This window comes from Hypomesus nipponensis, chromosome 3 (genome assembly GCF_054491055.1).
Source record: "Hypomesus nipponensis isolate SF chromosome 3, ASM5449105v1, whole genome shotgun sequence".
Taxonomy (NCBI): domain Eukaryota; kingdom Metazoa; phylum Chordata; class Actinopteri; order Osmeriformes; family Osmeridae; genus Hypomesus; species Hypomesus nipponensis.
In genome coordinates, this window is record NC_140363.1 from 16,858,584 (window position 1) to 16,885,852 (window position 27,269).

Below are 27,269 nucleotides of genomic sequence, written 5' to 3' on the forward strand. Positions count from 1 at the left end.
CTAAAAAGAGCTGTGGCTCTTCATACTGTGGTTTTCATCTACTAGATCCCAGGTCAAGAAAACAAGTCAAGTCAACAAGCGGTAGAGGGCGCTGACAGACATTTGTTTCGCCGGTGACAGGTCAAAGACGAGGGCTCTCCTACTCAACCAGGTGTCCCTATACACTTCTGGTCACCGCACTGGCCATGGACGATAAATTAATTTACAAGTCGGCAAAGTTATGGAAGCATTTTCGATTGTTTTTTAACAATCTACCGTTTTTAATATGTTTTTATTGCAAGATATTCAAGAATTAGCCTTATGGAGTTGGAATTATGGGGGGGGGGGGAATATTCAGAAAGAAATCGGCAAACAAATTTATGGTTTTAATTGAATGAGAACTTCTGATCCTAAAATCATCATGTGTAGGCTAATATCTGTGGTAGGCTAGATTACTCCGCCCCCTTGTCTATGGTTGGCTCGTGGCATCCTAAACCATCGTTCGAGCCAGGAGTTTGTGAATGGTTTGTTTAGCTGCCAATCAAAGAACCATCCCCAGGCTTGTCTTCAGTGCTGAAACGGATAGCTTTCCTTGCTGTTGAGTGATTCGAACGGTGGGGGAAAGTCGTGTGTCTGGACCAGCGGTGCGCTCGCTGCCTTGGCTGTCCACTAATACGCATCTTATGTTTCTTTCTCATTCGGAAACAGAGTACGGGAATTGATCACGCTTTCGTATCGTGCATGCCAGAAGACCAGGATACACTCGCCGGTCAACGGCTGTTTTTAAAAGATAAAGACATTTTTTCCTAATGGTAGCCTACACTAATCAAACGAAGTCATGTGGAATTGTATGGGGAATTTGCATTGCTTCTCAATAGTATTTCTGCTGCTGACGTTTTGGACAGAGGTGAGCTAACTGTTGTTAAATATTGGAAGGTATTTCAAATTTACAGGCAGTTGAACGTTAGACAACGAGAGCCCATTCATTTTGGAAAATTCAATTGTAAAGAATTCCACTCTTAATGCAGTTACGCGGTAGTCAGTTAAATCATGTGATCTTGGAATTTCTACTTAAGGGCTCTCCTCAAATTGATGAATTCGTTTTGCATTCTACTTGCACCAGTCACACTTAACTGCAATTTCCACAATGCATCAATGCTTGGTTGTGTTCATAGGCTACCTGAGTTCTATCTTGAACCCGATTCAAGTAATCGAGTGCCCATAAAAATGTCAGTCATAAGTCAAGTCAAAATTGAATTATAGTCATGACCAATATATACTCAAATTAAACCCTACAACTTCTCTTCACATAGAAATACCTTGTAAAGATGAGAATATTTCAATTCCGATATGTAAATATGAGATAAAACCACAAATAATTTAACTACATATTGGGAACAGAAGTCCAGGTGTGCAGTATGTATACTGTACTGCAAGACTGTAAGAACTTTTCTCTATTCAATGTTATTTTTAGGTGTCCCAGGCCTCGGGTTATTTCGAGCTCCAGTTGATTGCCGTACAGAACGCAAACGGTGAACTGTCGGACGGGGATTGCTGCGACGGCGAAAGAAACGCTCAAGATCTCAGCTGTAACCGGGATGAATGTGATACCTACTTTAAAGTGTGTTTAAAGGAATACCAAACTGAGGTCACGACCACGGGCTCGTGCACCTACGGAACTGGATCTACTAACGTTATCGGTGGGAATACCTTTCAACTCAAGAGCGCCAAGAACAACCAAAACCGTATCAGTGATGCTGGAAAGATTGTCATTCCATTCGGGTTTGCTTGGCCGGTAAGTGGATAACGTCATATCTGAGCTAGAGCCCGTTATCTTACTTGTGTAGTCAATTGTTTTTAAAATCAGAAAATGGTGCTGAGAGAGACCGAATGTGCCATCTTTGGCAACATTGTCCACTTGGCGACATTGGCGTAACACGCATATCTTTGCTATAGAACATTTACATAAGAGTCAATAGAGTGCATGCATTTTCTCCCATTCCTCATTGTAATTTCTTGAACATCAAGTCTATGCCAGTTTGTTATGACCAAGTGCACATTCCGTAAAGCCACAGGCGCGCAACACGAACAGGGACGCGCGAGAAGCGTGCTTTTGGCTACAGGCCTATTTTTACGCGCAGTTACCTGTGCCGTTTTAGACCGGACGAACTAAAACATCCGTTCTTACATTGTTTCCCCCTTATCGGTACAAAGCATACAGGTGGTGTGAAGTAGGAGTATGGGTTGGGGGTGGAACGGGAGGAGGATATTTGAAAAAATATATTGATTGGTCCATACACCTGGGCTCGTTGATCGATGCCTTGAATTGGAACACAGTAAAAAAAAAACACGGAATCGTCAGTTTCAGTGCTGATATGAAAATCTAATCTAAATAATAATGAGATGATCAAATTTAGAATATAGTCCATAAAATATAAACATTTCGTGACTAGCTGTACCCGTGAGATTGTTCTCAGCATGTACGAACGGTGTGGCTGGTTGTCTAGGTGACCTCTCCATTCATCAGCCCTCTTGGTCTGCTGTCAGCAAAAGGAAAGATGGACGTAGTAAGCGGGGGCCCCGGCAGATACAATTACCACTAAGTTGTGTGTGACATAGGGAGTGGATATCAGTGTCACCACTACTCAAACAAGTGAAGATCCCTGCTCAATCTGGACATGGGGATGCCTTTACCAATCAGCTCTCAGGTTCAGCCTCTGTCTCTTATTGGGTGATTGTCTCAGTGTATGGCGGGCATTATTTTCCACCGTTTACTCGGGACAAAAGAAGGGGTTGGTGCTTCGAGCAGGGCTTTTTGCAGTTTTAGAAGATGTTGCCAGGGAATGTTTCACCTTCAAATAATGTCTGTCAAATCAAATCCAAATCTTGTTTGCGTAGCTTTTTTCACGAGCAATGTCACAGTGGGCTTCACATTCGCCCATAGAATTGCGCCTAAACCAACATAAACCCTCAAGAAAGACTAGGGAAAACTCCCAGTTCTGTGAAGGGATAGGCTGCTGGCTGTTTGGTGCAGCGACACACACACGTACTGCCTGGTGTCCCTTCTGTGTCGTGAGGAGTCTGGAACCCATAAGGTGAGGGTGTGATGAGGGAGCTGGCTCAGGGTGACTCTAGTAGGACAACAGCAGCAACTCGACTACGTAATAAAACACGCAAAAGACAATAAAACAGCTTTACTGCATATCTGCATGGAAGGTCTGACCCAGGGTTTCCCGCAGCACTTTGCAGTCTTTACAGCACACGCCTGCCGCCTGAACTACATTGTAAAAAAATATATTGAAAAAATACGTCAATATCCGCCGTGTTACTCTATCCAGCTGTCTCCCTTTCATTCCAACGGCAGTCTCCCTTCTCTGCAGAACTTCGTTTTTTGACCTTAACTAACCAACCCCCCCCCCCCCCCCCCCCCACCCCTGCCTGACCCGAGGGCTGAAGTGTCTTTAAAATATCCTCCTGGGTTCAACACAGCAGACTTCTGCCTTCTCTACATGCATTTTGCATGATTATCAATATTTTTTGTACAAAAATAATTATTGATTCAGTTAAGCCAGGTCTTCCTCTGGAGTCCCAGACAATAGTGATGAATATTGTACCATCAGATACATTGACTGGTGAGCTGAATAGAGAATGTATTATGTGAAACCATTCCCTGTAGCTGATGATGGCATCATTGCTTGGTCAAAATATCTGGGCCACTGGCTCCTGACATGAATTAAAGAGAAAAAATACATTGTTCTGCCACTCAATGATCAATTTCCTCTTCATGCTTAACCCCCGAGGGCTGTGTGAGTTTTCAGTGACATCTATTTTCATGAAAGGAAGAAGAGTCTCGGGGGGTGAAGAGAAGCGTCTCTCCTTCTTGTGAGGAGTCTGTCACAAGGGAGAGGTGTTTTTAGGTCCTGGCCTTCACAGAGTCACTTATAATGCAGTGTTTGACTCCAGGAGAAAAACACGAGTTTTTCATTCCCCCCCTCCCCTCTTCCCTCCCCCCTCCCCTCTTCCCCCCTCCCCCCTTCCCTCCCCCCTCCCCTCTTCCCTTCCCCCCTCCCCTCTTCCCTCCCCCCTCCCCCTTCCCTCCCCCCTCCCCTCTTCCCTCCCCCCTCCCCTCTTCCCTCCCCTCTTCCCTCCCCCCTCCCCTCCGCTTCTTTTTGGAGTATTTTTAGAGTCGGCCTGTCCTCCCATCACCCCACTGTGTGTAAATCAAGAACGAGGGGCTTACTCTCCTGATTCATGGTGTTTTTTAAAAAATATTTTCCACACGTTCCTCGCTTTTCCTCGCTTCCATCATGGGTGATGCCGAGGTGAAACATCTGTTTGGACACGTGGTTGAATCTCAAAAACCCATCAGACGCTTTAACCATGAATAACTCGGACGTGTGAAATGCTGTCTGCCGTAAGAACGCGTTGCTGCCGGAAGTTTCCAGAGCTGCGGAGATGCGATGCTTGTTAGTTAAGGATGAAAACAATGTCTGTTTGTCTTCATGTTAGACTTGTCTCGTTAGTTCCTGCCTAATTGATAAACAGCCACTGCTCGCCTCGCTGGGCTCACGTGCTGAGTGCAGTCTTAGAAAGCGAATGATAGTCCTTTGCCTAGGGATGCATGCTTCCTAGTTAGCCTGGTTAGCCTAGCCCAGTTAACAAATCATGTTTGTTTTTGACTGGTAAGCAGCATACAGAATTGTTGTGACCCTAAGAGGTTTGGTTTTATTGGGGCCACGGCTCCTCCTGTGCCCTTGCCCTGCTCCCTGGGTCAGTGTAATAAGCTTAAAAGCCCGAAGTCCGTCTTCCTGGATGAAGAAAGCCCGGCTCTGTTACGTGTGTGGTAGTGAGGTGAGACAAGGTGAGGGATTGTGTTGTTTAAAGCCCTGCACTCCTTCATCTGTGGTGGGGAGAGACCTGATCGTCTTTCCCCTGTGACGCCCGACTCGAGGGACTTACTCTGGTTCCACTTAAGATGACCTGATTTAGTCCGTAGCCCGTGTGAATCTACTGATTGCCATCTCAATCTTTAATGTCTCTCAGCTATTCTTATGGGGCAGGTTGGACTTGTTTACATGTGTAGGATCTTGTTTGTTGTCTGGGCGTGTGCCTATGGAATGGGTTTGCATGGGTATTATTTGTCTTGGTGTGTGTGTGTGTGTGTCTGTGTATGTGTATGTGCGTATGGTAACCAGTAAGGTATAATGAAATGCATGCATGGCAGGTGCAGCCGTGTTTAAAGCATGTTATTACACAGCCAATTTCATTCCCCACTTGACTCGTGTACCTGGCCCACTAGCAGAGCTCAGCTGGAGAACTGGCAAGAGGGGGAGGTGTGGGGCCACAGCCAAGCCCCCTGCCCGGAGCCCTCTGCTGGGAACAAGGTGTGGAGGGATGGGGGGTGGGTGTGGAGGTGGGGCATTGTCGTCAGCTCTAATTAAATCCTAGATGATGATGTGTGCTGTTAACCAAGACGTCCATCCAGCCCAGTCCTTAGGTGCTGCTGTTCCACAAACGCGCATTCTCTATTCTGTTCATTTCAAGTATCGTTTCTTCCACCGTAGTAAGAGAATGGCTGAGATCTTTGTGTGGGTTGCAGCAGCGAGTCCCAGGCTGGCTGTTGTGACAGCAGCCGCCCTCACCTCCTGGGTGATGGGGTGAAGGTTCATCCACATCAGAGTTTCTCAACGAGGTCAACATCTGGAACACTCTCCCAGTTGGTCGTGTGTGTGTTACCCAACTTTAGCTCTATGGAACCTTTGCAAGCTCCGGATTAGTACGAGTGTTTGTTTTGTGTGTGTGTGTGTGTGTGTGTGTGTGTGTAAGCACGCACGTGTGTCCAAAAGGCTTTGGACTGGGAGTCAAGAATTAACTATGTACAGTATAGTATATATAGTTCTTAGTATTTATAGTAGTGTCTGTCGCTGTCGGTGAGGAGCATAGTTGGGTAGGACATTCCAGACTTGTATGTCAGTGCTTGTGGAGAAAGAGTTGGTGAGGTATACACTGTACAGTACATCTGTTTCCCCAACGCTCAAGAGGAAAGGCTGAGAAAACTAGACTTTTTTAACCCCTTAGTAACTGCACCTTTCAGATCCAGCAAATAACCCTATACCTCAGCTAAGTGTTGAGTTGATTGAAACAAACAGAGAGAGAGAGAGAGAAAGAGAGAGAGAGGGAGGGAAAGATGGATAGAGATAGAGAGAGAGTCAGAGAGGGAGAGAGAAAGGGGACAGAGAGAGAGAGAGAGAGAGAGAGAGAGAGAGAGAGAGAGAGAGAGAGAGAGAGAGAGAGAGAGAGAGAGAGAGAGAGAGAAGTTGTGCCGGGCTAAAAGTCAGGAGTGGATGTGAAAGTGTTTACTTAAGGCTCCTGTTGTGTTGTGCCCTGAAGTGGGTCTGTTGCGTATCTGGTGTTCGGCACCTTGCTGTGGTGTTGGGTTCCCTGTCTAAAGTGATGGCCTTCTGGCAGAGTTAGGACTGCATTGATGACCACAGGATGATCCTGGGAAACTTAAGCCAGGTGTTTACCTGAGGCCACCATGGTGCTGAAACAGGTTAGGGCACAGTGAGGGAGTGTCATGCATCAATACAAGGTGTTCAGCGACTTCATCCTTTTGGCACTTGGAGAGACTCACGGGTTGTTTAAACTTGCTGTCTGTCTCCTGAACATTTGTGTCAGAAGGATCACAGATGATTTATGGCCAAGTTGCATTAATCTCATGACAAAAATGCATTACCTCACAGAAAAAAGAATATACATCTTATACATCTTATAGGATGCTAGCCAGAGAAACATGATTTCAACAGCTAGGCTTGGAAAACCGCTTTGATTGGATTAGAAGTTTGAACAAAAGCCAGTGTGAGAAAGAGTGTGATGAGAGCCCTTTTGAAAGAAGGCTTGTTCTGTTAATAAAGTGCTAAACGAAGCAGGCTGTGTTCCTTTACCCTGCAGGGACCAGCATGGTTTATTCATATCAACATCTTAACAGGTGTGAGATGGCAGGTGTCGCTGCTTTCTTCTCTCTCAATCGCAAGTCGGCAGAAGTTGTTAATTGGGTCTCAGGCTCATGGAAACCCTTGTTAAACGTTACTTTCTATTCAAGCGAGCGACGCGGAAAAAAAGATAATGATAATGAGTCTTATCCTACTTTTTCCCCCTCTTGACAATTCCCAGTTAAAGCTCCTTCTCTGTGCAGTCCCCTTGGAAGTGTCACATGGGCAGTGAGTGCAGTAATTTATTCATTGAACAGATGAATGCAGCGAGGACGGTGTTCTCCTTTGGCCAGCTAATGAAAACCCAAATCCCTGGGAGTCCTGTTAATTGGCTTGGAGGTGTCATGTGTCCTCTGTCAGAACTTCCCCAGGTGTGTTGGGTCGCATCCCCCTCGCCCCAACACTGCCTCAACTCCTCCTACAGGGACCTCACACGCACCCCACCAAACACCCCCACCAGGGAGTCACTAATCCCGCCACACAAGACTGATTTGAGGAACACGAATCAGCGTCACGGCAAATGGCGATCAGTTATCGTCAAAAGTGTGCTTTCAGGGGTTTCCAGACTTGTGATTTACAGTCACAGCTGACCGAGGAAGTTACTCTTTCACACATTCATCCAGCCCAGCCTGTATTCAGCTCCAGAGCTGCAGGAGAGGCTGGGTCCTCAGGACCTCTGGACCAGGGGTGGGAACAGACAGGAAAGCCTAGCCAGCAGTCACCAAGGACCAACCTATTGGTCTAATGGCAAGGACTTTCTCTCTGTGTTGATTTTTGTTTCTGTAGAACCCAGAGCCTGTCTCCTAGGTGTCTCCACGGCCCCTCACTGGAACAGATGACATTGTGATGGAAGCGTTGCGTTTTGGGGAAGGGCACATTCCTGTTATTAAATACATTCTTGGTAATATTCTTGGGGGTGGTGATTATCTCTATATGAAATGTGACTCTTTTCTCCACAAGGATCAGATTTGATTTAAATCTGGTTAAAGACACGCCGTTTGGAGTTTTTAAACTCGCGTTGTGGGACCCTGATCCAGGGTGGAGATTTTACCGCCAACTGTGAGGTGTGTCTCCCTGTGCTTTCCAGAAGGTTCTATGAAACCATCTGAGTTCTTGCTTATTTGAGTCTTCTTTCATCTGCTCATGTGACTGATGGTCACATGACTGGAGTTGACTGATGATGTCATGGTAGGTAGGCTTTGGACAGTCTTTCATCCCTTCCTTAACTGATCTAGTCTTCATTCCTGGCTTCCTCCTTCAGACTCGGGTCATGGGAATTATCATCTGTCGGCCCGACCCTGGTTAGCTAACTCAGATCAAGCACCATCTTGTCTGGTTTACTCACACGTCACCTAAAATAACCCTTCGCCATCTGGGCTTCTTGCTAACAGAGGGAGTTGTTTATGAGTGTTTATCCTCTGACATGCAAATCAGCGAGTCGTTTCACCAGGGCGTAAAGTGCTGTGTTTGGGGGTGAGCAGGTAGATGTTTCTCACTCTCAAGTTGTACTTGTTAACTAGCTTCAGGCCCATTCTCGGCTAATCAGTGACAGCACTGTGGGAACCAGACTTCTGTTCCCACCGTCATCCTTCCAGATTTGTTCGTAAGTGTTTGTGTGTGTGTGTGCTGTGTTTGACGTGCAGCACTGCGGTGCCTCTCTGTGTGCATGCAGTGTGTGTGTGTGTGTGTGGACTATGTATTAGTATGAACTCTGATAACCTTTTAATGACCTATGGTCTGCCTCTCTTCCAGAGGGCGTACACTCTGATAGTGGAGGCGTGGGACTGGGATAATGGCACACACAGCAACAGTGGTAAGTACTGTTCTATATACCCTATACCACCCTGCTCTATATACCCCCTACTCTATATACCACCCTGCTTTATATACCACCCTGCTCTATATACCCCCTGCTCTATATACCACCCTGCTTTATATACCACCCTGCTCTATATACCTCCTGCTCTATATACCACCCTGCTCTATATACCACCCTGCTTTATATACCCCCCTGCTCTATATACCCCCCTGCTCTATATACCACCCTGTTCTATATACCACCCTGTTCTATATACCACGCTGTTCTATATACCACCCTGTTCTATATACCACCCTGTTGTAGATACCACTCTGTTCTATGTACCACCCTGTTGTAGATACCACTCTGTTCTATATACCTTTATACCCTGTTCTATATACCACCCTGCTCTATATACCACCTTGTTCTATATACCTATATACCCTGCTCTATATACCACCCTGTTCTCTATACCTATATACCCTGTTCTATATACCACCCTGTTCTCTATACCTATATACCCTGTTCTATATACCACCCTGTTCTCTATACCTATATACCCTGTTCTATATACCACCCTGTTCTCTATACCTATATACCCTGTTCTATATACCACCCTGTTCTCTATACCTATATACCCTGTTCTATATTCCACCCTGTTCTATATACCTTTAAACCCTGCTCTATATACCACTCTGTTCTCTATACCTATATACCCTGCTCTATATACCACCAGTAGCACCAGCATAACAGATGACAGTCTAAAGGAAGTGTCCTCGTACGTCAGAGATCAAAGGAAATAACTAATACTCCTAGACTTCTCCTCTTGTCCCTCTTATCACACAAACAGCATTCCTTCCATACGGTAGGTAAGTCACTAATTGTTCCTGAAGGGAAACCAGAAGAATGCAGGAGTGTGGTGATGCCTGTAGCTAGGACCTGAGGAGTCCTGTACACAGATGTGTCCTGTTTTTACTTCCTCCTCTCATCTCACTCCTGCCAGCAGTAATACAGGTTAATTGAGGAATGTAATCCATGTGATAGAGACTCTGGATTGTTTCAGGGAGTTTGATTCAGGGCAGCTTTTAAACCCAGAGGCAGGATCACTGGGTTGAGCTAACCTATCGAGGGCTTTGTGTTCGTACGCTCGATGACATTTAGTCATTTTAGCAGACGCTCTTATCCAGAGCGACTCACAGTAAGTACAGGGACATTCCCCCGAGGCAAGTAGGGTGAAGTGCCTTGCACAAGTACACAACGTAATTTGGCATGGCGGTGAATTGATCCGGCAACCTTCTGAGTACTAGCCCGACTCCCTCACCGCTTAGCCATCTGACTCCAGATGAACATGCGATACACGAATCCTCGCTGCTGCGTCCTGTTTCTCACTTCTACATTGTACTCAGCCGCGGTGCGCTGATAGCGAGGCAGCTCCAGAGACTCTCTGGAACAATGCGGCTCCTCACAAAGACCTTTACCCAGAAGCCCGGAGAGAAAATGGCTCCCGTAATGAGAAGGGCCTGGCTGGTCTCTCTGAGGAGGGGAGAGGGCCTGGCTGGTCTCTCTGGAGAGGAGATAGGGCCAGGCCGGTCTCACTGGGCCCCCCGTCTCTCCCCCTCCTCCATGAGTGTCAGGGATCAGTCCCATTTGAATATTTTTTTGTTCTTGCTCAGTTGCAGTGGTTTATATAGGATTCTGTTGGAAGTGTATACATTCCTATGTTGTTGACTGTGACTGATAGGTAGCATTGCTAGGCTGGTTTTCCTCCTATGGGACTGTGTGTGTGTGTGTGTGTGAGAGAGAGAGAGAGAAAAGAGAGACTGCTCTGCGCCTCTATATAAAGCATGGACATCACCTCGTTAAGCCATTAATTATGGACCTCAGCTCTTTTTTCTTTCCACTGAAGTCCGTCTGCTAATTACCTTCCCAGCAGCTGCGGAGCTACCGCGCGCCACTTCATTATCCTGCATGTCGACGCCGTGACAGGCACGACAGGACAGGCAGCCACCGGGGCCACAGACACGCACGCCTCTGGACAGTGACAGACTGACCGGTCGCTGTGTTGACAGCTACACAACCCCCCCCCCCCCCCAGCCTCCGTTACCACGTCAACCCAGGAGGGTCTACTGGGGTCATAGAGAGCTGTGTGTTGCCTTGTTTTGCACTGTGCAAGAGCTGTTTACAGGGAGTTGTTTAAAAAATAAATAAAAAATCCCATGCCGTAGTGTGTGGTGGGGCTGTTGGATAGCTCACCCTGGCCAGCCTTTTGGAGAGGCCTCAGGAAAAAGGAGGCTCTCTTCAGGCTGTTTATCCTCCAGGAAACTCTCTGTGTTTAAACACAAAACAGAGGCTAGGGTGAAGAGGCCTGTGCCATTGTTAGTTTATTAGGTGGTGGCAGGGCCATTGATGTTAGTGTTTCTTAAGTCTTCTGACATCATCTGCAGAGAATGAGAGAGGGAGAGACGAATGGCGGACTGTTGGAGGGAGGAAGAGGAGGGTGTGAACTCTGACGGTCTCATTGTCGTTTTAGCGGTTAATAGCTTCATCAGTGCAATGGTAGCATGTGCATGGCATGAAAGTTGCTGTATTGCTCCATATCCAAGCCAAGACAGCATTATCCTAAACCCGCTTGACAGAAATTTGCGGGCAAAAATTGTGTGTCAGCCACACTACATTTCTAAACAATGTTGTGTTTGTATAAACACAGGCAGTTGTGTTACTCTTCACTCGGTCAACTGCTCCATTTTGAAGCCCCCCTCACAGTCCCCCCCCCCTCCCGCCCCCCTCCCGCCCCCCTCTCTCCCTGGTAACAGCCGCCTCTCTTAGGAGTGTCTCCTTCAGGCCTGAGAGAGCCAATGATTGGTCTGTATTTTTATATCTAATTGCTGGAAATGAGCAGCAGAAAGTGGAGTGCTGCAGTTTTCAGGTGGGGGAGTGACTGTTGAATCTGTGGCAGCGTGCTAGCTGTCAGCCAAATCGAGGAAAAACAGGGCAGAAAGTGATTTTAAAGGCCCTGGAAAAAGCACTTTGGGATTTTGTTTGATCGAGGCAAGTCATAAAAGTGAGTCAGAGAGATTGTTCTAATGAGCTACCACAACATACGACCTAACTGGGTTAGGGTTAGGTTAGGGTTAGGAGGGTTAGGGAGAGAGAAGAGGCAGGGAGAGCGATCGAGGGGGCAGGGTATTAGTTTCTGTTGCCCCCAGTCCTAACCCTGCTGGTGGCTGCAGCCAAGCCTCTTGGGTTCATGGTGTTTCTGTTCCTTGAGAAAAAGCTAAAGGCCCTTTCCTATGTCGCCCTTCCTCGTTTGTTCCCGTCTCTTATTATTTCCGGCCCGGCTCCGAAGGAGTCAGAGCAGGGTTTCCTGAGAGAGGGCGAGCAAGGGGGGGAAAGAGAGAGAGAGAGAGAGAGAGAGGGGGGGGGGGGGGGAGGGCGAGGGAGGGAGAGGCACGTAAAGCCTTTTCACAAAGCCGGAAAACTCAACCAAAACGTTCTGGTTATCATGCTCTCGCAGCCCTGGACCACACACCCCCAGCTACCACCCCCACCTACCACCCCACCTACCACCCCCAGCTACCACCCCACCTACCACCCCCAGCTACCACCCCCACCTACCACCCCACCTACCACCCCCACCTACCACCCCCACCTACCACCCCCAGCTACCACCCCCACCTACCATCCCCAGCTACCACCCCCAGCTACCACCCCACCTACCACCCCCAGCTACCACCCCCACCTACCACCCCACCTACCACCTCCACCTACCACCCCCACCTACCACCCCCACCTACCACCCCCAGCTACCACCCCACCTACCACCCCCACCTACCACCCCACCTACCACCCCCACCTACCACCCCCACCTACCACCCCACCTACCACCCCCAGCTACCACCCCACCTACCACCCCCACCTACCACCCCCAGCTACCACCCCCAGCTACCACCCCCACCTACCACCCCCAGCTACCACCCCCAGCTACCACCCCCACTTACCACCCCCAGCTACCACCCCCAGCTACCACCCCACCTACCACCCCACCTACCACCCCCACCTACCACCCCCACCTACCACCCCACCTACCACCCCCTCCTGGTTCGAGCTTCGACGCCAGTCCCATTCCGAGGCACTCAGAGTCGCTCTCGTCAACGTTGAAGCAACTCAACAGAAGAGCGCTATATCAACCTCTGCATATCCAGAAGGGGGTCGCGAGTTCAAATCAACCCACGCACCATTGCTGCATTCAAGCTTACTGAACTCAAGTCCATTTGCTTTTGTCCCAGGTGAGGACCTGTTGATTGAGCGGAGCGTCCGCAAAGGGATGATCAACCCCGGAGACGAGCGGCAGACCATCCAGCACAACGGGGCCACGGCCGCCCTCGAGTACAGCATCCGCGTGCGCTGCGACGACAACTACTACGGCAGCAAGTGCAACAAGCAGTGCAAGCCGCGCGACGACTACTTCGGCCACTACGTGTGCGACCAGTTGGGAAACAGAGACTGCATCGAGGGCTGGATGGGGCCCGGCTGCAATAGCGGTGAGTGGGAACCTTCTGACACATCATCCAACCCATCACACAACACATTTGGGTTTTTATTCATTTGTCAATCTGTCTTTGACCCACAGCTATCTGCAAGCAAGGGTGCAACCTGCTCCACGGAGGGTGCAGCGTCCCTGGAGAGTGCACGTGAGTCTCCCATAGCCTGTCTGGATGCAGTGGGGTGGAGGTGGATGTTAGATGAGTCCCTTGCCCGCTCCCATCTCCTCCTCCCTCCAAAGCCCTGGCCCTCTGTGGACTGTAGAGTCATGTACTACCCCCCCCCCCCCCCCATCCCACACACACACACACACACACTTCTCCAGCTCCAGTCTGATCCAGGAGCCATTGTTCTCCTTCCTGTTCCAAAGCTGGCCCGCGGAGGCCTGTTTTGCACACTGTGTTTCCTCTCCTGCTCCAGCGCTGTGTAGGCCCCCGCACCTCCTCCTATCCTGGGCCTGTTTTGGCTGGCAGCTTGGCCTGCTTGGCAGGGCGGGGCTTGATCCAGCACCATGGGTCACGCACCGGGCCTATAGTTGACGGCAGCCTGGCCTGGCGTCACAAAGTGAGCTGGTCCTCAACTCTGGTGCATCATTAGCTTAAACTACCATGCAAGTGGACCGGGGCGAGGGGAGAGAACTCTCCCGATATGACTCCCGATTGAGCCTGATCTCTGAATGTGGCTTTTTGGAATCGAACGAAGAGAGCAAAATGGAATGTGCCTCAACGTGTGATTTGGAGCTTGCGAAGCTCTCTCCCACCAGGAACACAGGCTCCCTCCTCCTGCGGAGAGAAGCCCGCCCTCCTGCACACTTGAGGAAAACTAAAAATGTGTTGTCGGTGTCTTGTTTCCATACACACAGCGCGTCCACAACCTATACTCTCCCTCATGTGACACGACCGAAGAGGTATCCTGGCAACAGCGGGGCTAAGTTTGCTTATTTCGGAGAGTGTCTCTCTCTCTCTCTCTCTATCTCTCTTTCTCTCTGTCTCTTTCTTTCTCTCTGTCCCTCTCTCTCTCTTTCTGTATCTCTCTCTCTCTCTCTCTCTGTAAATAATTCAACAGTCTTGGAGCTGTTGGAGAGGAGCGGGTCAGGGCCCCCTGGCTGACAGACAGCGAGAGGGGCGTGGCTTCTGCAGGTCTATTTCCAAAGCGCGGGCGGTTGTTGGAGGAGGGATATTTTGGGGCCCTCCATTGACGGGGGCCATGGCTGGGGAGGTCTGAGGCCACCCCAGCCTGCGGCGGCCTGGCGGTCTCCCCCCCTCCTCCCCCTCTCCCCCCCCCCCCCTTCTCCCGCTCCCACATGGAGGCCTCAAACCTTCCACGCCACCACGGCTGCACAGCACTGCACAAACCCCAAACCACAGGCCAGTGTGCAAGACGTTAATGCAACATTGCACGTTGCGACACAGGGACCTCTGACACACTGCGTTACAGCGCGCACCATCTGCATCAGCGTAGTGGCGGCTCTGTGCGTGTCCAAACCGCAGCGCCTCACACCCCCCCGGCCCTCTCGAACGGACTGCCGCGTCTGCGAAGGATCGCAGGGGAGCGTGTGCGAAGGATCGCAGGGGAGCGTGTGCGATCGGCGTCCATTTGCAGACGGGGATCCTTAAAATAGCCCTGGGGGGAGAAATGACACGACAGGTGGGGCAAGGTTACCGCTGGCCTTGGAATAACAGACTGCTGCCATAAACCAACAGATTAGCTAACCCTTCACCGGCCCTCGCCCCCCCACCCCCCCGCCTCCCTGGAGGCTCCCAGACAGCCTCTCCCTATCCCCCCAGCAGCCCCACACGCTGTCAGGAGAGGCTAGAGGCCCGATCCCCCTCCTCCTTCTCTCTCTCTGGTCAGGAATGTCCCCAGCACACTGGCTGAGATTAGGTCCCTCTGTGAAGGTGTCATCGTTCACCTCGATGAAGATGTTCGCTACTGTCGACGACTCGGGTCGTCGTGGCGATGTGGCGTCTCAGCCGCGCAGATAACCACATAAACAAACCCTCCTCTTTAACCCATGCTTGGGTTGGTTGTGGATCACTTTAGCATACTGTCTCGTTTCATTGTGGTATATATCTGACATGAGGTCACTGGGAAGGGTTAGCCTAGGGGCTACAAAACGGAAGATCTTAGGTAAAAAATAAAAATAAAAGGTTTGTTGCCTTTGGATGAAATGAGCATGAAACACAGATATTATACCGTGGTGGTTGTGGTCTGTAAGATGTCCGTTTCCTTTGCAGGTGTAACTATGGTTGGCAGGGTCTGTTCTGTGATGAGTGCCTGCCTTACCCTGGCTGTGTCCATGGTACCTGCATCAAGCCCTGGCAGTGTAGCTGTGAGAAGAACTGGGGAGGCCTGCTCTGTAACAAAGGTGAGATGACCAACACCACAGGCTGTAGTGAGATGACTGTGCACACCAACACCACAGGCTGTAGTGAGATGACTGTGCACACCAACACCACAGGCTGTAGTGAGATGACTGTGCACACCAACACCACAGGCTGTAGTGAGATGTAGTAGGCTGGACCTGTGAAACTGTAGCTGAGACGTGGTTGCTTTGTGGTTTGGTTAGCAAAATACAAACCGTACCTAGACTCTGACCACCGGAATACTGTTGGAACTATCACGGTCCTCGGTCATCTGCTTAACTTCCTGGATGCATTATTTGTTTGTCGCTTTGGATAAAAGCGTCTGATAAATGTGGGGGTCTGATGGCTGAGCGGTTAGGGAATCGGGATATTAATCAGAAGCCGGTTCGATTCAGGGCAAAATGACATTGTGTCCTTGGGCAAGGCACTTCACCCTACTTGCCTCGGGGGGAATGTCCCTGTACTTACTGTAAGTCGCTCTGGATAAGAGCGTCTGCTAAATGTAAATGTAGTCCCTGTCACCTGTTTCCGACATCAGAACCCCAAACCCAAGAGTGAGCTTAACCCATCGACGTTCCACGTTTCTCCACAGACCTGAACTACTGTGGAACGAACCGTCCCTGTAGGAACGGGGGGACGTGTATGAACACGGAGCCAGACGAGTACCACTGTGCCTGTCCTGACGGCTACTCAGGCAAGAACTGCCAGATAGGTGAGTCAGCACGTTGCACATATCAACCTGCCTGTGGATGCCAATGGCGTTTTACCCACATTTTCACTGGAGCTAAGCAAAAATATGTCTCTCTTCCCCACCCCCCTCACCCCTCTCACCCCTCTCACCCCCCTCATCCCTCTCACCCCCCTCACCCCTCTCTCCTTCCAGCGGAGCACGCCTGTGTGTCAAACCCCTGTGCTAACGGGGGAACGTGTCACGAGGTCCCGTCTGGGTTTGAGTGCCACTGTCCCGCTGGCTGGACGGGGCCTACCTGTGCTAAAGGTGAGAGCAACGTGTTCTACTGTCCGTGTGTGCATGAGGGAGGGAGGGGTAGGGAGAGAGAGGGAGGGAGGGAGGGAGGGGGGGGGAGAGAGGGGAGAGAGAGAAAGAGGGGGGGAGAGAGGGGGAGAGAGAGAGAGATCGAGAGAGAAGGAGAGAGAGAGAGAGAGAGAGAGAGAGAGAGAGAGAGAGAGAGAGAGAGAGAGAGAGAGAGAGAGAAAGAGAGGGAGAGTGACGGGAGAGAGAGAGAGAGAGAGAGAGAGAGAGAGAGAGAGAGAGAGAGAGAGAGAGAGAGAGAGAGAGAGAGAGAGAAAGAGAGAAAGAGAGAAAGAGAGGGAGAGTGACGGGAGAGAGAGAGAGAGAGAGAGAGAGAGAGAGAGAGAAAGAGAGGGAGAGGGAGAGTGACGGGAGAGAGACGGGAGAGAGAGAGAGAGAGAGAGAGAGAGAGAGAGAGAGAGAGAGAGAGAGGGGGGTGGAACTTTAAATGTGTGTTTGTGCCCATGCTTCATGAACGTGACATGAAGTCAGGCTGTGACATTAACTCTGTGTGTGTGTGTCTGGTGTTTCAGACACGGACGAGTGTGCCTCTAACCCCTGTGCCCAGGGTGGCACCTGCATCGACATGGAGAACGGTTTTGAATGCCTGTGCCCTCCGCAGTGGGCAGGGAAGACCTGCCAGATAGGTACGCCAACCCAGCAGTGCTGGAGCTTCAGGACCGAGGTGTCCTGGGGTGCATAACTAAACACAGCATGTTTGATTGCATTACATTTGGACTGGTCTTTATTTGTGAATGTCTTTTTTTAATTTGTCCCCAGTAGTGAATGGTGTGTTTGATCTCATGCCATGAATTTCTGTGCTTGAGTAGCATTTTAATGTTTGTTTACCTCGTCCTGTTTTAGCGAGTGCTATTACTATGGAGAGTAGTCGTTTGAAAAGGGGGCTTGCAAACTGAGATAGCTGAATATGATGTGCAACCGGAGCCAGGTGACTTGAGTAAAGTTATAAATAACACACAGCCTGGCAACTGCTGGCCTTGGGAGCAAATATACCCAGACAGGGGGGTTATGTTTGGCTGCAGACAGGGGGAAAAGGAGGATGTTTTCCACCCAGAGCCCCACCCCACCAAAAGGCGTTTCAGAGGAAATGGTTTCTAACCTGTGAACATGCTAAGGCAAGGAGACAAAGCTCTGGGCCTTGAGTTACGGGTCCGTTATCCTCAGATACACGGTTCCCCTTTCAGGGAGCGGGCGGTACCTGGGAGAGAGGTGTTGTGTTACGGCAGCCCAACAGGTGCTGTGTAGCAGCTCAGCCTTGGGTCTGGTCAGTGCAGGGAGGGGGAGGGAGGGAGGGAGGGGGGGAGGGGAGGGAGGGAGGGAGGGAGGGAGGGAGGGAGGGAGGGAGGGAGGGAGGGAGGGAGGGAGGGAGGGAGGGAGGGAGGGAGGGAGGGAGGGAGGGGGGAGGGAGGGAGGGAGGGAGGGGGACCGCTGAGAACATACAGTACATGATTAAGAGTAGTTCACTAGATCTTAAAGAATGTTCTACATTACATTGGGTGTGGGGCGCGTTGGTGTGGAAGAGCGAAGGTTTGTGGTTAGAGAGGCGGGCAGGCAGGCAGGCAGGCAGGCAGGCAGGCAGGCATGCATGCAGACAGCCAGGCAAGCAGGCAGCCAGACAGACAGACAGACAGACAGACAGACAGACAGGCAGGCAAGAAGGCAGACAGGCAGACTGGCAGGCAGACAGGCAGCCGGGTAGGCAGGCAGGCAGGCATTCTGCTCTCCCTGGGGATAGAAAGGCCGTCCAGGGGCTTGAATTTCAACCTGGTTCCAGAAAAATAATACTTGGTGGTGGGGCTGGTTCTTAGGTCTCTCTCTCTCTCTCTCTGTCTTTCGCTCACCCTCTCTCTCTCTCTCTCTCTCTCTCTCTCTCCCCCTTCCGCAGACGTTAATGAATGTTTCGGGAAGCCTTGTCACAATGCTTACTCTTGCAAAAACTTGATTGGTGGATATCACTGTGCCTGCTTCCGTGGATGGGCCGGCAAGAACTGTGACATCAGTTAGTATTGGTCACTTCCTGATCTCTGTCCTCTTGCCTGAAGCTCTGTCAACAACCCACTCAGAACCATGTCCCTTCCTTGGCTTTCTCTCTGCTAAACACACTCTTTAGCCACACAAGTCTCTTGCAACGGAATGGAGTTTCACAACCGTGAAAATCCCATCCGGTTTTCAGCGAGTAGGGAAATAGGAAGGAGAGCTTCTCAGTCGACCTAAACTGCTTTCAGCGCATGCAGCCTTTATAATCCAGAGCAGCGTGGCTTCCTGTATCTAAACTTCCTTTTCCTTGAACCTGCGTCTTTGAGCTTTGTGTCTGGCATGCCATCCCTGTCTTTCCATGGTCTGACTCATGCGCCGTCATCATGCACCACTAAGCTCCGTCTCTCCCTACACCTGCAGACGTCAACAGCTGTCACGGACAGTGCCAGCATGGAGCCACGTGCCAGCAGGGGCTGAGTGGGTACGTGTGCGTGTGCCCGCCCGGCTACGTGGGCCGCCACTGTGAGGTCCAGAGGAACAGCTGTGCCGGCGAACCGTGCCGCAACGCCGCCCAGTGCCACGTCCTCCCGGACGGCTTCATGTGCGAGTGCCCAAGCGGGTTTTCCGGAACCACCTGCGAGGTGAGCTTAGCTTCAGCGAGGCCAACCCATCAGGTCCCTCGATAAGATCAGCCTCCAGTGGCTGGGAACATACTGACCCGTGCCCTCCTCCGCAGGTCCAGACGACCCCTTGCAGCCCTAACCCCTGCCAGAACAAGGCCCAGTGTCACAGCCTGATGGGAGACTTCTACTGTGCCTGTCCAGACGACTACGAAGGAAAGACCTGCTCCGAGCTGAAGGACCACTGCCAGACCAACCCGTGTGAAGGTAGGAACGTTGACGGGCTCAGTGCAGTGCTCCTCCTGAACCCAGACCTTGCCTTCCAGCTGGAGGGTTTGTGTGATTTTCATCGTTCTCAAAAACATTGTTGTTTTCTTTCTTCGTCGACCCCAGTGATCGACAGCTGCACCGTTGCCGTGGCCACCAACGACACCCAGGAAGGGGTGTGGCACATATCGTCCAATGTGTGTGGCCCCCACGGTCACTGCATCAGCCAGCCGGCAGGGAACTTCACCTGCTCTTGTGATCTGGGCTTCACTGGTCTCTACTGTCACGAGAGTGAGTACTCTAAACCACAGTCACACCAGTCTCTCGCTGTCATCGCTTCCTCCTCCTCACCCATACTCTCTCCTCCCTCTCTCTTCTCTCTCTCTTCTCTCTCTCTCTCTCTCTCTCTCTCTCTCTCTCTCTCTCTCTCTCTCTCTCTCTCTTCTCTTTCTCTATTCTCTCTCTCTCTCCCTGCAGATATCAACGACTGCGTCGCCTCCCCCTGTAAGAATGGAGGAACCTGCATCGATGGCATCAGCTCCTTTCAGTGCTTCTGCCCTGACGGCTGGGAGGGCCCTCTGTGTGACCTTGGTGAGTGTGTGTGTGTTTACATGTGTGAGTGTGTGTGTGAAAGAGAGAGCGAGAGAGCCTGCAGCGTGTTCTGTGTTGACCCCTGAGGTCTGCTCCGTCAGACGTGAACGACTGCGTGAGGAACACCTGCAAGAACGGAGGACGCTGTGTGGACCTGCTCAACGACTTCTACTGCCAGTGCACCGACAACTGGAAGGGCAAGACCTGCCACTCGCGTGAGTTTAGAGAGCGTGTGTGCGCGCGTGTTTCCCCCAGCGTGTCTCAGAGAGTGTGTTGGTGAGTGCGTTAGCTTATCAGCGTGTGTGTGTGTGTGTCTGACGGCCTGGTGTTCTCCTGCAGGTGAGAGCCAGTGTGATGCCAGCACCTGCAGCAATGGAGGCACCTGCTACGACCACGGCGACTCGTTCCGCTGTGCGTGCCCCTCAGGTTGGAGAGGCAGCACCTGCAACACCGGTGAGAAGCACGTCCTAAACCCCTAGCACTACTAAACTCTTACCTCTCTTCCTAAAGTATTACCTCTCTTCCTAAAGTCTTACCTCTCCTCCTAAAGTCTTACCTCTCTTCCTAAAGTCTTACCTCTCCTTCTAAAGTCTTACCTCTCCTCCTAAAGTCTTACCTCTCCTCCTAAAGTCTTACCTCTCCTCCTAAAGTATTACCTCTCGTCTCGAGCGCTTAACGTTTCTTTCCCGCTTCTCACACGCTCCTACACTTTGATTGGCTCTTCCGCGGTCCTAAACTGTGTTTCCCTGGCGTCTCTCTGTCCCTGCAGCCAAGAACAGCACGTGTGACTCTGGTCCCTGCGAGAACGGGGGGACCTGTGTGGGAGGCGGGGACACGTACACCTGCATCTGCAAGGACGGCTGGGAAGGAGCCACCTGCGGACAAAGTAAGAAACATGGACAACTAGGGACTTTAATCGAGGCTCTGTCCAACTGTCTCTGGTGCAAATTGTCTAACTTCCGTTCTGTTTCACCCTCTCTCTTGTCAGATGCCAACGATTGCAACCCTCACCCCTGGTAAGTGTCGAAACATGAACGCAACACGCAAACGAAGGTTGAATGAAGTCAGGGGTGTTTTATTTGATGTTGCCGAGTGCCATTTTCTGGTCCCATTCCGCCAGATCTGCATGGTGTGAACACTCTGCTCCGTGATGGAGGGTGTTAGAGAGGATCACTCGCACACAAACTGTCCCGCTAACTACACACCTCACAAATCTCATTTAATGCCTCCCAGATTTCCCAAGCGGTACTGGGGATGCAGAGGTGTGTGTGTGTGTGTGTGTGTGTGTGTGGGGTGCATGGAAGGTGTGTGAGAGGAGAACTGAAGCCTGGCAGCTGGGTATTCCTGCTCCACTGGATCAGAGAGGTCTGCCGGACACAAAGACTCCCCCTGCCACAATGACTGACAGGGGGATTAGTACATGGGGGCAGGGGGTGGGGCTGGGCGCACCTCTCCCTATTCTTCACCACTGACCCCTGCACAGGGGGCGGAGTGGGGGAGGGCAGGGGGGGCAGGGCAGCGGGGGTATAGGGCCAGCACAGTATGGGGTCAGTCAGGATTTACATATGAAGTCTGGACATTGATAAGGGATCAGCTTTAGTGAACATCATTCCTTTCTCTCTCTCTCTCTCTCTCTCTCTCTCTCTCTCTCTCTCTCTCTCTCTCTCTCTCTCTCTCTCTCTCTCTCTATCTCTCTCTCTCTCTCTCTCTCTCTCTCTCTGTCTCTCTGTCTCTCTGTCTCTCTATGTCTCTCTCCCTCTCTCCGTCTCTCTCTCTCTCTCTCGCCTCGAAACTCTACCGCCAGGACAGGGATGAAAACGAGGGGCTTTTCTCTTTGTAGTTTGAGCCCTGCAGCTTTTGTGTTTTGTGTGTGTCAGGCTCCGGCACCTGTGGCCCGGTGCTCTGCTGCCCTGTATGAGGGGTCACTGCGAGGGCTTCTGTTCATGTGCTGTCTGCCTCTCCCATCTCTCCCTGCAGCTATAACGGTGGCCAGTGTGTGGACGGGGTGAACTGGTTCCGCTGCGAGTGTGCCCCAGGCTTCGCCGGACCCGACTGCCGGATCAGTGAGTCCCTGGGAACCAGAGGGGTTGTGCTGGGGGGGGGGGGGGGCCGGACCTGGGGGTCAGGGGTGAAAGGGGACACGGGGAGTTTGAGCTGATTGTCTCCGAGGGGACAGATTAGGAAGCCTTTAGGAAGCCTGTCTTAACCTCTCACCCCTCTTGTGAGGAGAGGTCAGCTGTATTCTGCAAACAGGTCAGTTCAGTGAGACATTCTCTGGGAGAATCCTCAGCTCCTTTTACCCTCTTTTCAGAGAGGGTTAGGGTGAGGCTGCATGAGAACCTATCATCAAAACCTTCCCCGATGGGCTGTATTGAAGCAGTGTTAGACATCTCTATGTATGGGTTCTAACTGGTTCTCTTCTCCCTCCCCTCTCAGACATCGATGAGTGCCAGTCCTCTCCGTGCGCCTACGGTTCCACGTGCGTGGACGAGATCTACGGGTTCCGCTGTGTCTGCCCCCTGGGCCGCTCTGGGCCTCGCTGCCAGGAGTGTGAGTTCTATATAGAACCCAGGAGAGAACCCTCCTCAAGCCCTCTCCAGGGAGCGGGAGTGCAGGGGGACTGGTCCTAACCATGTCTCTCTCTCTCTCTCTCTCTCTCTCAGTCATAGGGATAGGGAAGGCCTGCCGTCACTCCGGCCTGCAGTTTCCTCATGGCAGCCGCTGGGAGGAGGAGTGTAACACCTGCCAGTGCGTCAACGGCAACGTGCGCTGCTCCAAGGTGAGGCTCGGCCCCTCGTGTCCCCACCGCTGAGTTTCCGTCGGCGTGTGTAGAGCTCTAACCTCTGTCCGCTGGTTTCCAGGTGCTGTGTGGCCGGCGGCCCTGCCTGCTGCAGAGAAGCCCCCCAGCCCCGGACAGTGCCCCCTCCTGTCAGGGAGGTCACGAGTGTGTGGAACACCAGTTCCTCACCTGCTTCTCCCCGCCCTGCCACCTGTGGGGCGTGTGCTCCACGCCCGACCCTGCGCCTCCGCTGCACACCCAGTGTGAGCCCAACAGTGGTTACCTGGACAACGGCTGCGCTCGGATCACCCTGATTTTCGATAAGGACAAAGTGCCACAAGTGAGAGCCACAAACGATTGTTTGGACTGACTAGAAATGCTTTCTGTTCGGAACACAAACGGATGAACGTTCTCTCTGCCTACGTTACTAATTTTCATCTCTTATCATGTTTTGTGTGTATTTGTGTGTGTGTGTGTGTTATGAAAGGGCACAACTGTGGAGAACATCTGTTGGGAGCTAAGGTACCTCCCTGTTACCCAGACCCTGGCTAAAGACCGCTCGCTCCTCATTCTCTGTGACCTGTCCAACTCCAACAGAGATGCCGTAGAGGTTGCCATGGTGAGTGGCCCCTAACACCCCCCCCCCCCCAAAAGAAACCCCACACACACACACACACACAGCTGCCCTCCTCACCTCCCACCTTCCAACTGCCATTGATCCCTTCTTACCTCCACACGTCCCCCTGTCGTCATCAGAATCCCTCGCTCCTCTCCTCCCTCACTTAGCCCCTAGGACCTCTCCTTACTCTGCTCTTTCATTCACTTTATTAAATCACACACTTAATTCGTCATTGTAAATGGCTTCAAGAGTAGACCAGTAAAATCGAAGCCTTTTTCTTTCCCCTTTGTTAAAAGGGGAGGCTTTTGAAGCGCGACGCCCTTCTTCGGAAACATCTGTTTGACATTTAGTTTGACTTTGGAACACCTTACTGTTCTCTGTCTCTCCTCCTTTGCTTGTCGTTGCTATGTTAGTCTCTCTATCTCTCTCTCTCTGTCTATGCCGGCCACCCAGGTTCCCCCCCCCCAGAGTCAGACATGAGGGAAATCAGGCCCTACAGGACACTAAGCTCTTAATGGAGGGGATTAGGCCTGTACTTGTGATGTAGTCGTGTTTGGGGACGTAGTACAGGAAAAGGAGTGGTGTGTGTGAAACCCTCACAGTTTCAGAGCTGGCTTTCATTACAACTCACCGCCCACTCAACCATGGGCTCACGTCGAAAACGTCAGAGGTGATTTTTCGAGGTGAAGGTCCGGGTCGAACGCCCTGACGTGCGCCTCGGTTTCGGACTGTGCTTGTGCGCGTGGAGAAGACCCACACCTGGGGCTGTGGAGGCTGTGGGCCACCCTGGCCTCAACGGGAGGCTGCCGGGGCTTTGTGAGGCCCGGAGGGTGGTCGCTAGCGACCTAGCATGGTGCCAGAGGCGGGGTGAGGGGCGCTCTCTCTGGGCTGGGAGCGTGTGAATGAGCTGCTGCTTTCCCAGGAAGAAGAAAGGGGAGGGTCTCTCTCTGGCCAGGGAGTCACAGCTGGCCCGCTCTGCTATTGTTCCTCCTAATTGAAGTGCTCAGCAATGAGCTAAGCTCCCCCTAGCTCCCCCTGGACTCACTCTGATCGACTTATTAGGCAATTAACTACACCCTCTGTTTGCTTCATGGGAGGGCGCATGTCGGGGGGGGGGGTGAGGGGTTTGGGGGGGAATCCCTTTCTTGTGCAGAGTCAACATTACCTCTTCTTTTTCTCTGTTCCTTCCTTCCTCCTCTCCCCGCCCCTCATCTCTCCCCCCTCTCCCCTGCAGTCCTATGAGGACGATGCCCGTGCACTGGAGGCCAACCGTGCGGACATCCAGGAGGCCGCCAGCGGCATCATCAGTGCCCTCTCCAAGCGCCACAACAGCACCCTCATGCTGGCTGTGGTGGAGGTCAAAGTGGAGACGCAGGTCATGCCCCAGCCTGTTGGTGAGTCGGAGGCCCGAAACCGTCTGCAGTTAGGTTCCAACTGGGTTTTTATTTTTTTATTTTTTTGCGTTTGTTCCGGAACCAACCGCTCCCTCCCTCCTCTCTCCTCGCAGACTACCTGGTCCCGGTGCTGTGCGTGGTTTTCAGCGTGCTGTGGATCCTCTGCATCGTGGTGTGCGTGCGGTGGAGCCGCAAGAGGAAGAAAGAGCGCGAGAGGGCGTCCGCCGCCGAGAACGGCACGGTGAACAACCAGCTGGAGACGCCGTGGGCCGGCCAGGCGCTGCTCAAGGACAACCGCGACAAGGACGTCCAGTACGAGTGTAAGAAACTCATGAGCTCCGCCGACAGGAAGTGTGACGGGGCGGACGGCCAGGAGGAGGAGGACGTGGACGAGGAGGCGGAGGGGCAGGGGAGAGGAGGCCTGGAGCTGGACAAGGGCCTCTCCCAAAAGTGCCCCGTGCCTGGGGGGCAGGACAAGGGGTTGGGGAAAGGAGAGGTGATCTGCACCAGCCGCAGCGCCCCGGTCAAAGGCCCCCATCGGACTGCCTACAGTCCCAAGGACAACCGCTGTAAAAACCTTAATGCTGCCAACGTCGCGGAGGACGTCAAAGAACATTACGTATGAGCAGGACACGTCTGCTTTAAACGTCAAGCACCAGAAGTGAAGATTACAGATGCTTTTTATAAACATTTTATTAAACTTTTCTTCTTTTTTTCCGTGTCAATGTCGAGGCTTCTTACTTACAAAAGAATGGACTTGACGGCTAAAATAAAACTGCTCCTGATTTCAGTTGAAAACCACACTGTTGGAAACAAAAAGAGTAAACGCTTTGGCTACTTTCTATTTTTTATTTGTTTACAAACCGTTGTTGTTTTCAAAGGGGAAAAATCTTTTCCTTAATGTCATCTAGAAGATTCTGTATCACGTGACTTGAGCACTGCCTTTGGAGGACTATAGTCATGGGCCACTCGCTTCACATCTGCCTTAACCCACACTCTGGGCCTTTTCTATGCTTTCCTGCCGTAACGTAATTTTCTAAGTCAAATGATGTAAACAGATTTTGTATTGCAAGTCCTTAAATAGCTGACGGAAACCGTACATGCCTCCTGACAGAAACATTTGTTTACATCCATAAACATGTTTAACCAGGACATGTAGACACTTGTAAAGACTTTATGTATATCCTTTCAGCATGTGTTTAAAACTTCCTTGGAGCCTATGCGTCATTTCAGTATTTGCTTTGGTAGAAAGTGCCTTAAGCCCTACGTTTTAGTTTTTCTTACATTTCTTTCAGAGTTATCCAGAACTTAAAATTCATATAAAGGGAAGTCTGTTCTAAACAACTATTCATACCACCATAAAGGTATTTCGATGCTATGTATATATGTAAATATGAAAATGGCTGTGTATATTTGAATTTAGTAACTTAAGTGACCCTTTGTATGATAGTTATTCTAAAAAGTAAGAATGTTTTTTTTTTTTTTTATGATGTCATTCCGTTTATTTGTGTCCGTTGACACAAGGCAGGTTTTATACAGATTATGGACAATATCTAGGGTCCCACTTAGTTCACCAGAGCATTGACATATACACATTATAAGTGGTTGTTTTGTGTTATCTTTCTGTTCCAACATCAAGAGTTTTCTCAGTGAATGTTGGCTCTCTATCTCCCATTCACACTACTACTGTATGTTAACACTAGAATGTCCTATTAGAATGCAAGGACGGGCCAACACATGGAAAGGTCGCTTTAGTCTGACACAGGATCCAAGGATGCAAGCAGGTTTTGGCCAGGTATGTGGATGAATGCTTGTAGACTGTTTCTGATGAGGAGTGATGTAACCCGGCCTTGTAATGGCCCAACTAATGATTATAAGTTCTGGTCTAATGAAGGGAACAAGTTATATTGTTGTTGATGTTGCTGTTGTTGTGGTTGTTGTCCAGTGTTTGTACTGATTCTGTTTCTGCACTATGACAGAGGAAGAGAACCAATCTTGCATTACCTCTGAAGTGGTAGTGAAAATTAATCTGGTGTATCTCTGCAGTTTAATATTGTTATTCGTGGACAAAAATTATGTTTTCAATTTGTTTTAATGATGCAAAATAAAGGATTACAATATAACGACCCATATCCATTCAGCAGATCTTGCTAGCCCAGCACAGTGGGCTGAATGTGCACAACATTGTAATTATTTTGTACAAAAGAGCAGTTGGCAAAGTCTTGGTTTGTTGGTGAATTTTTTGTTTGTTCTTAGAAAAAATCCTACTATTTATTAAAGTATTTTATACCAAA

The 27,269-nt window shown here is 50.8% G+C and overlaps 1 protein-coding gene across 3 annotated transcripts; it reads left to right on the forward strand.

Annotated features, from left to right (window-relative positions):
- The first annotated feature begins 562 nt into the window (after positions 1-562).
- Positions 563-27,269, forward strand: LOC146300083 (protein jagged-2-like). Of its 3 annotated transcripts, XM_084680468.1 has the most exons (25): positions 563-886; positions 1,454-1,774; positions 8,724-8,784; positions 13,056-13,310; positions 13,400-13,460; positions 15,549-15,679; positions 16,270-16,389; positions 16,561-16,674; positions 17,241-17,354; positions 18,614-18,727; positions 19,126-19,346; positions 19,442-19,592; positions 19,719-19,883; positions 20,070-20,183; positions 20,285-20,398; positions 20,523-20,636; positions 20,953-21,069; positions 21,172-21,199; positions 22,161-22,246; positions 22,620-22,733; positions 22,847-22,962; positions 23,045-23,302; positions 23,450-23,581; positions 24,816-24,975; positions 25,089-27,269. In XM_084680468.1, exons 1-25 carry the CDS (start codon positions 818-820, stop codon positions 25,598-25,600), a joined length of 3,762 nt encoding a protein of 1,253 aa, XP_084536594.1. In that variant the 5' UTR covers positions 563-817; the 3' UTR covers positions 25,601-27,269. The 3 variants fall into 3 exon arrangements, with proteins under 3 accessions (XP_084536594.1, XP_084536604.1, XP_084536611.1); XM_084680478.1 differs by lacking the exon at positions 18,614-18,727; XM_084680485.1 differs by lacking the exons at positions 563-886; positions 1,454-1,774 and adding an exon at positions 8,343-8,574.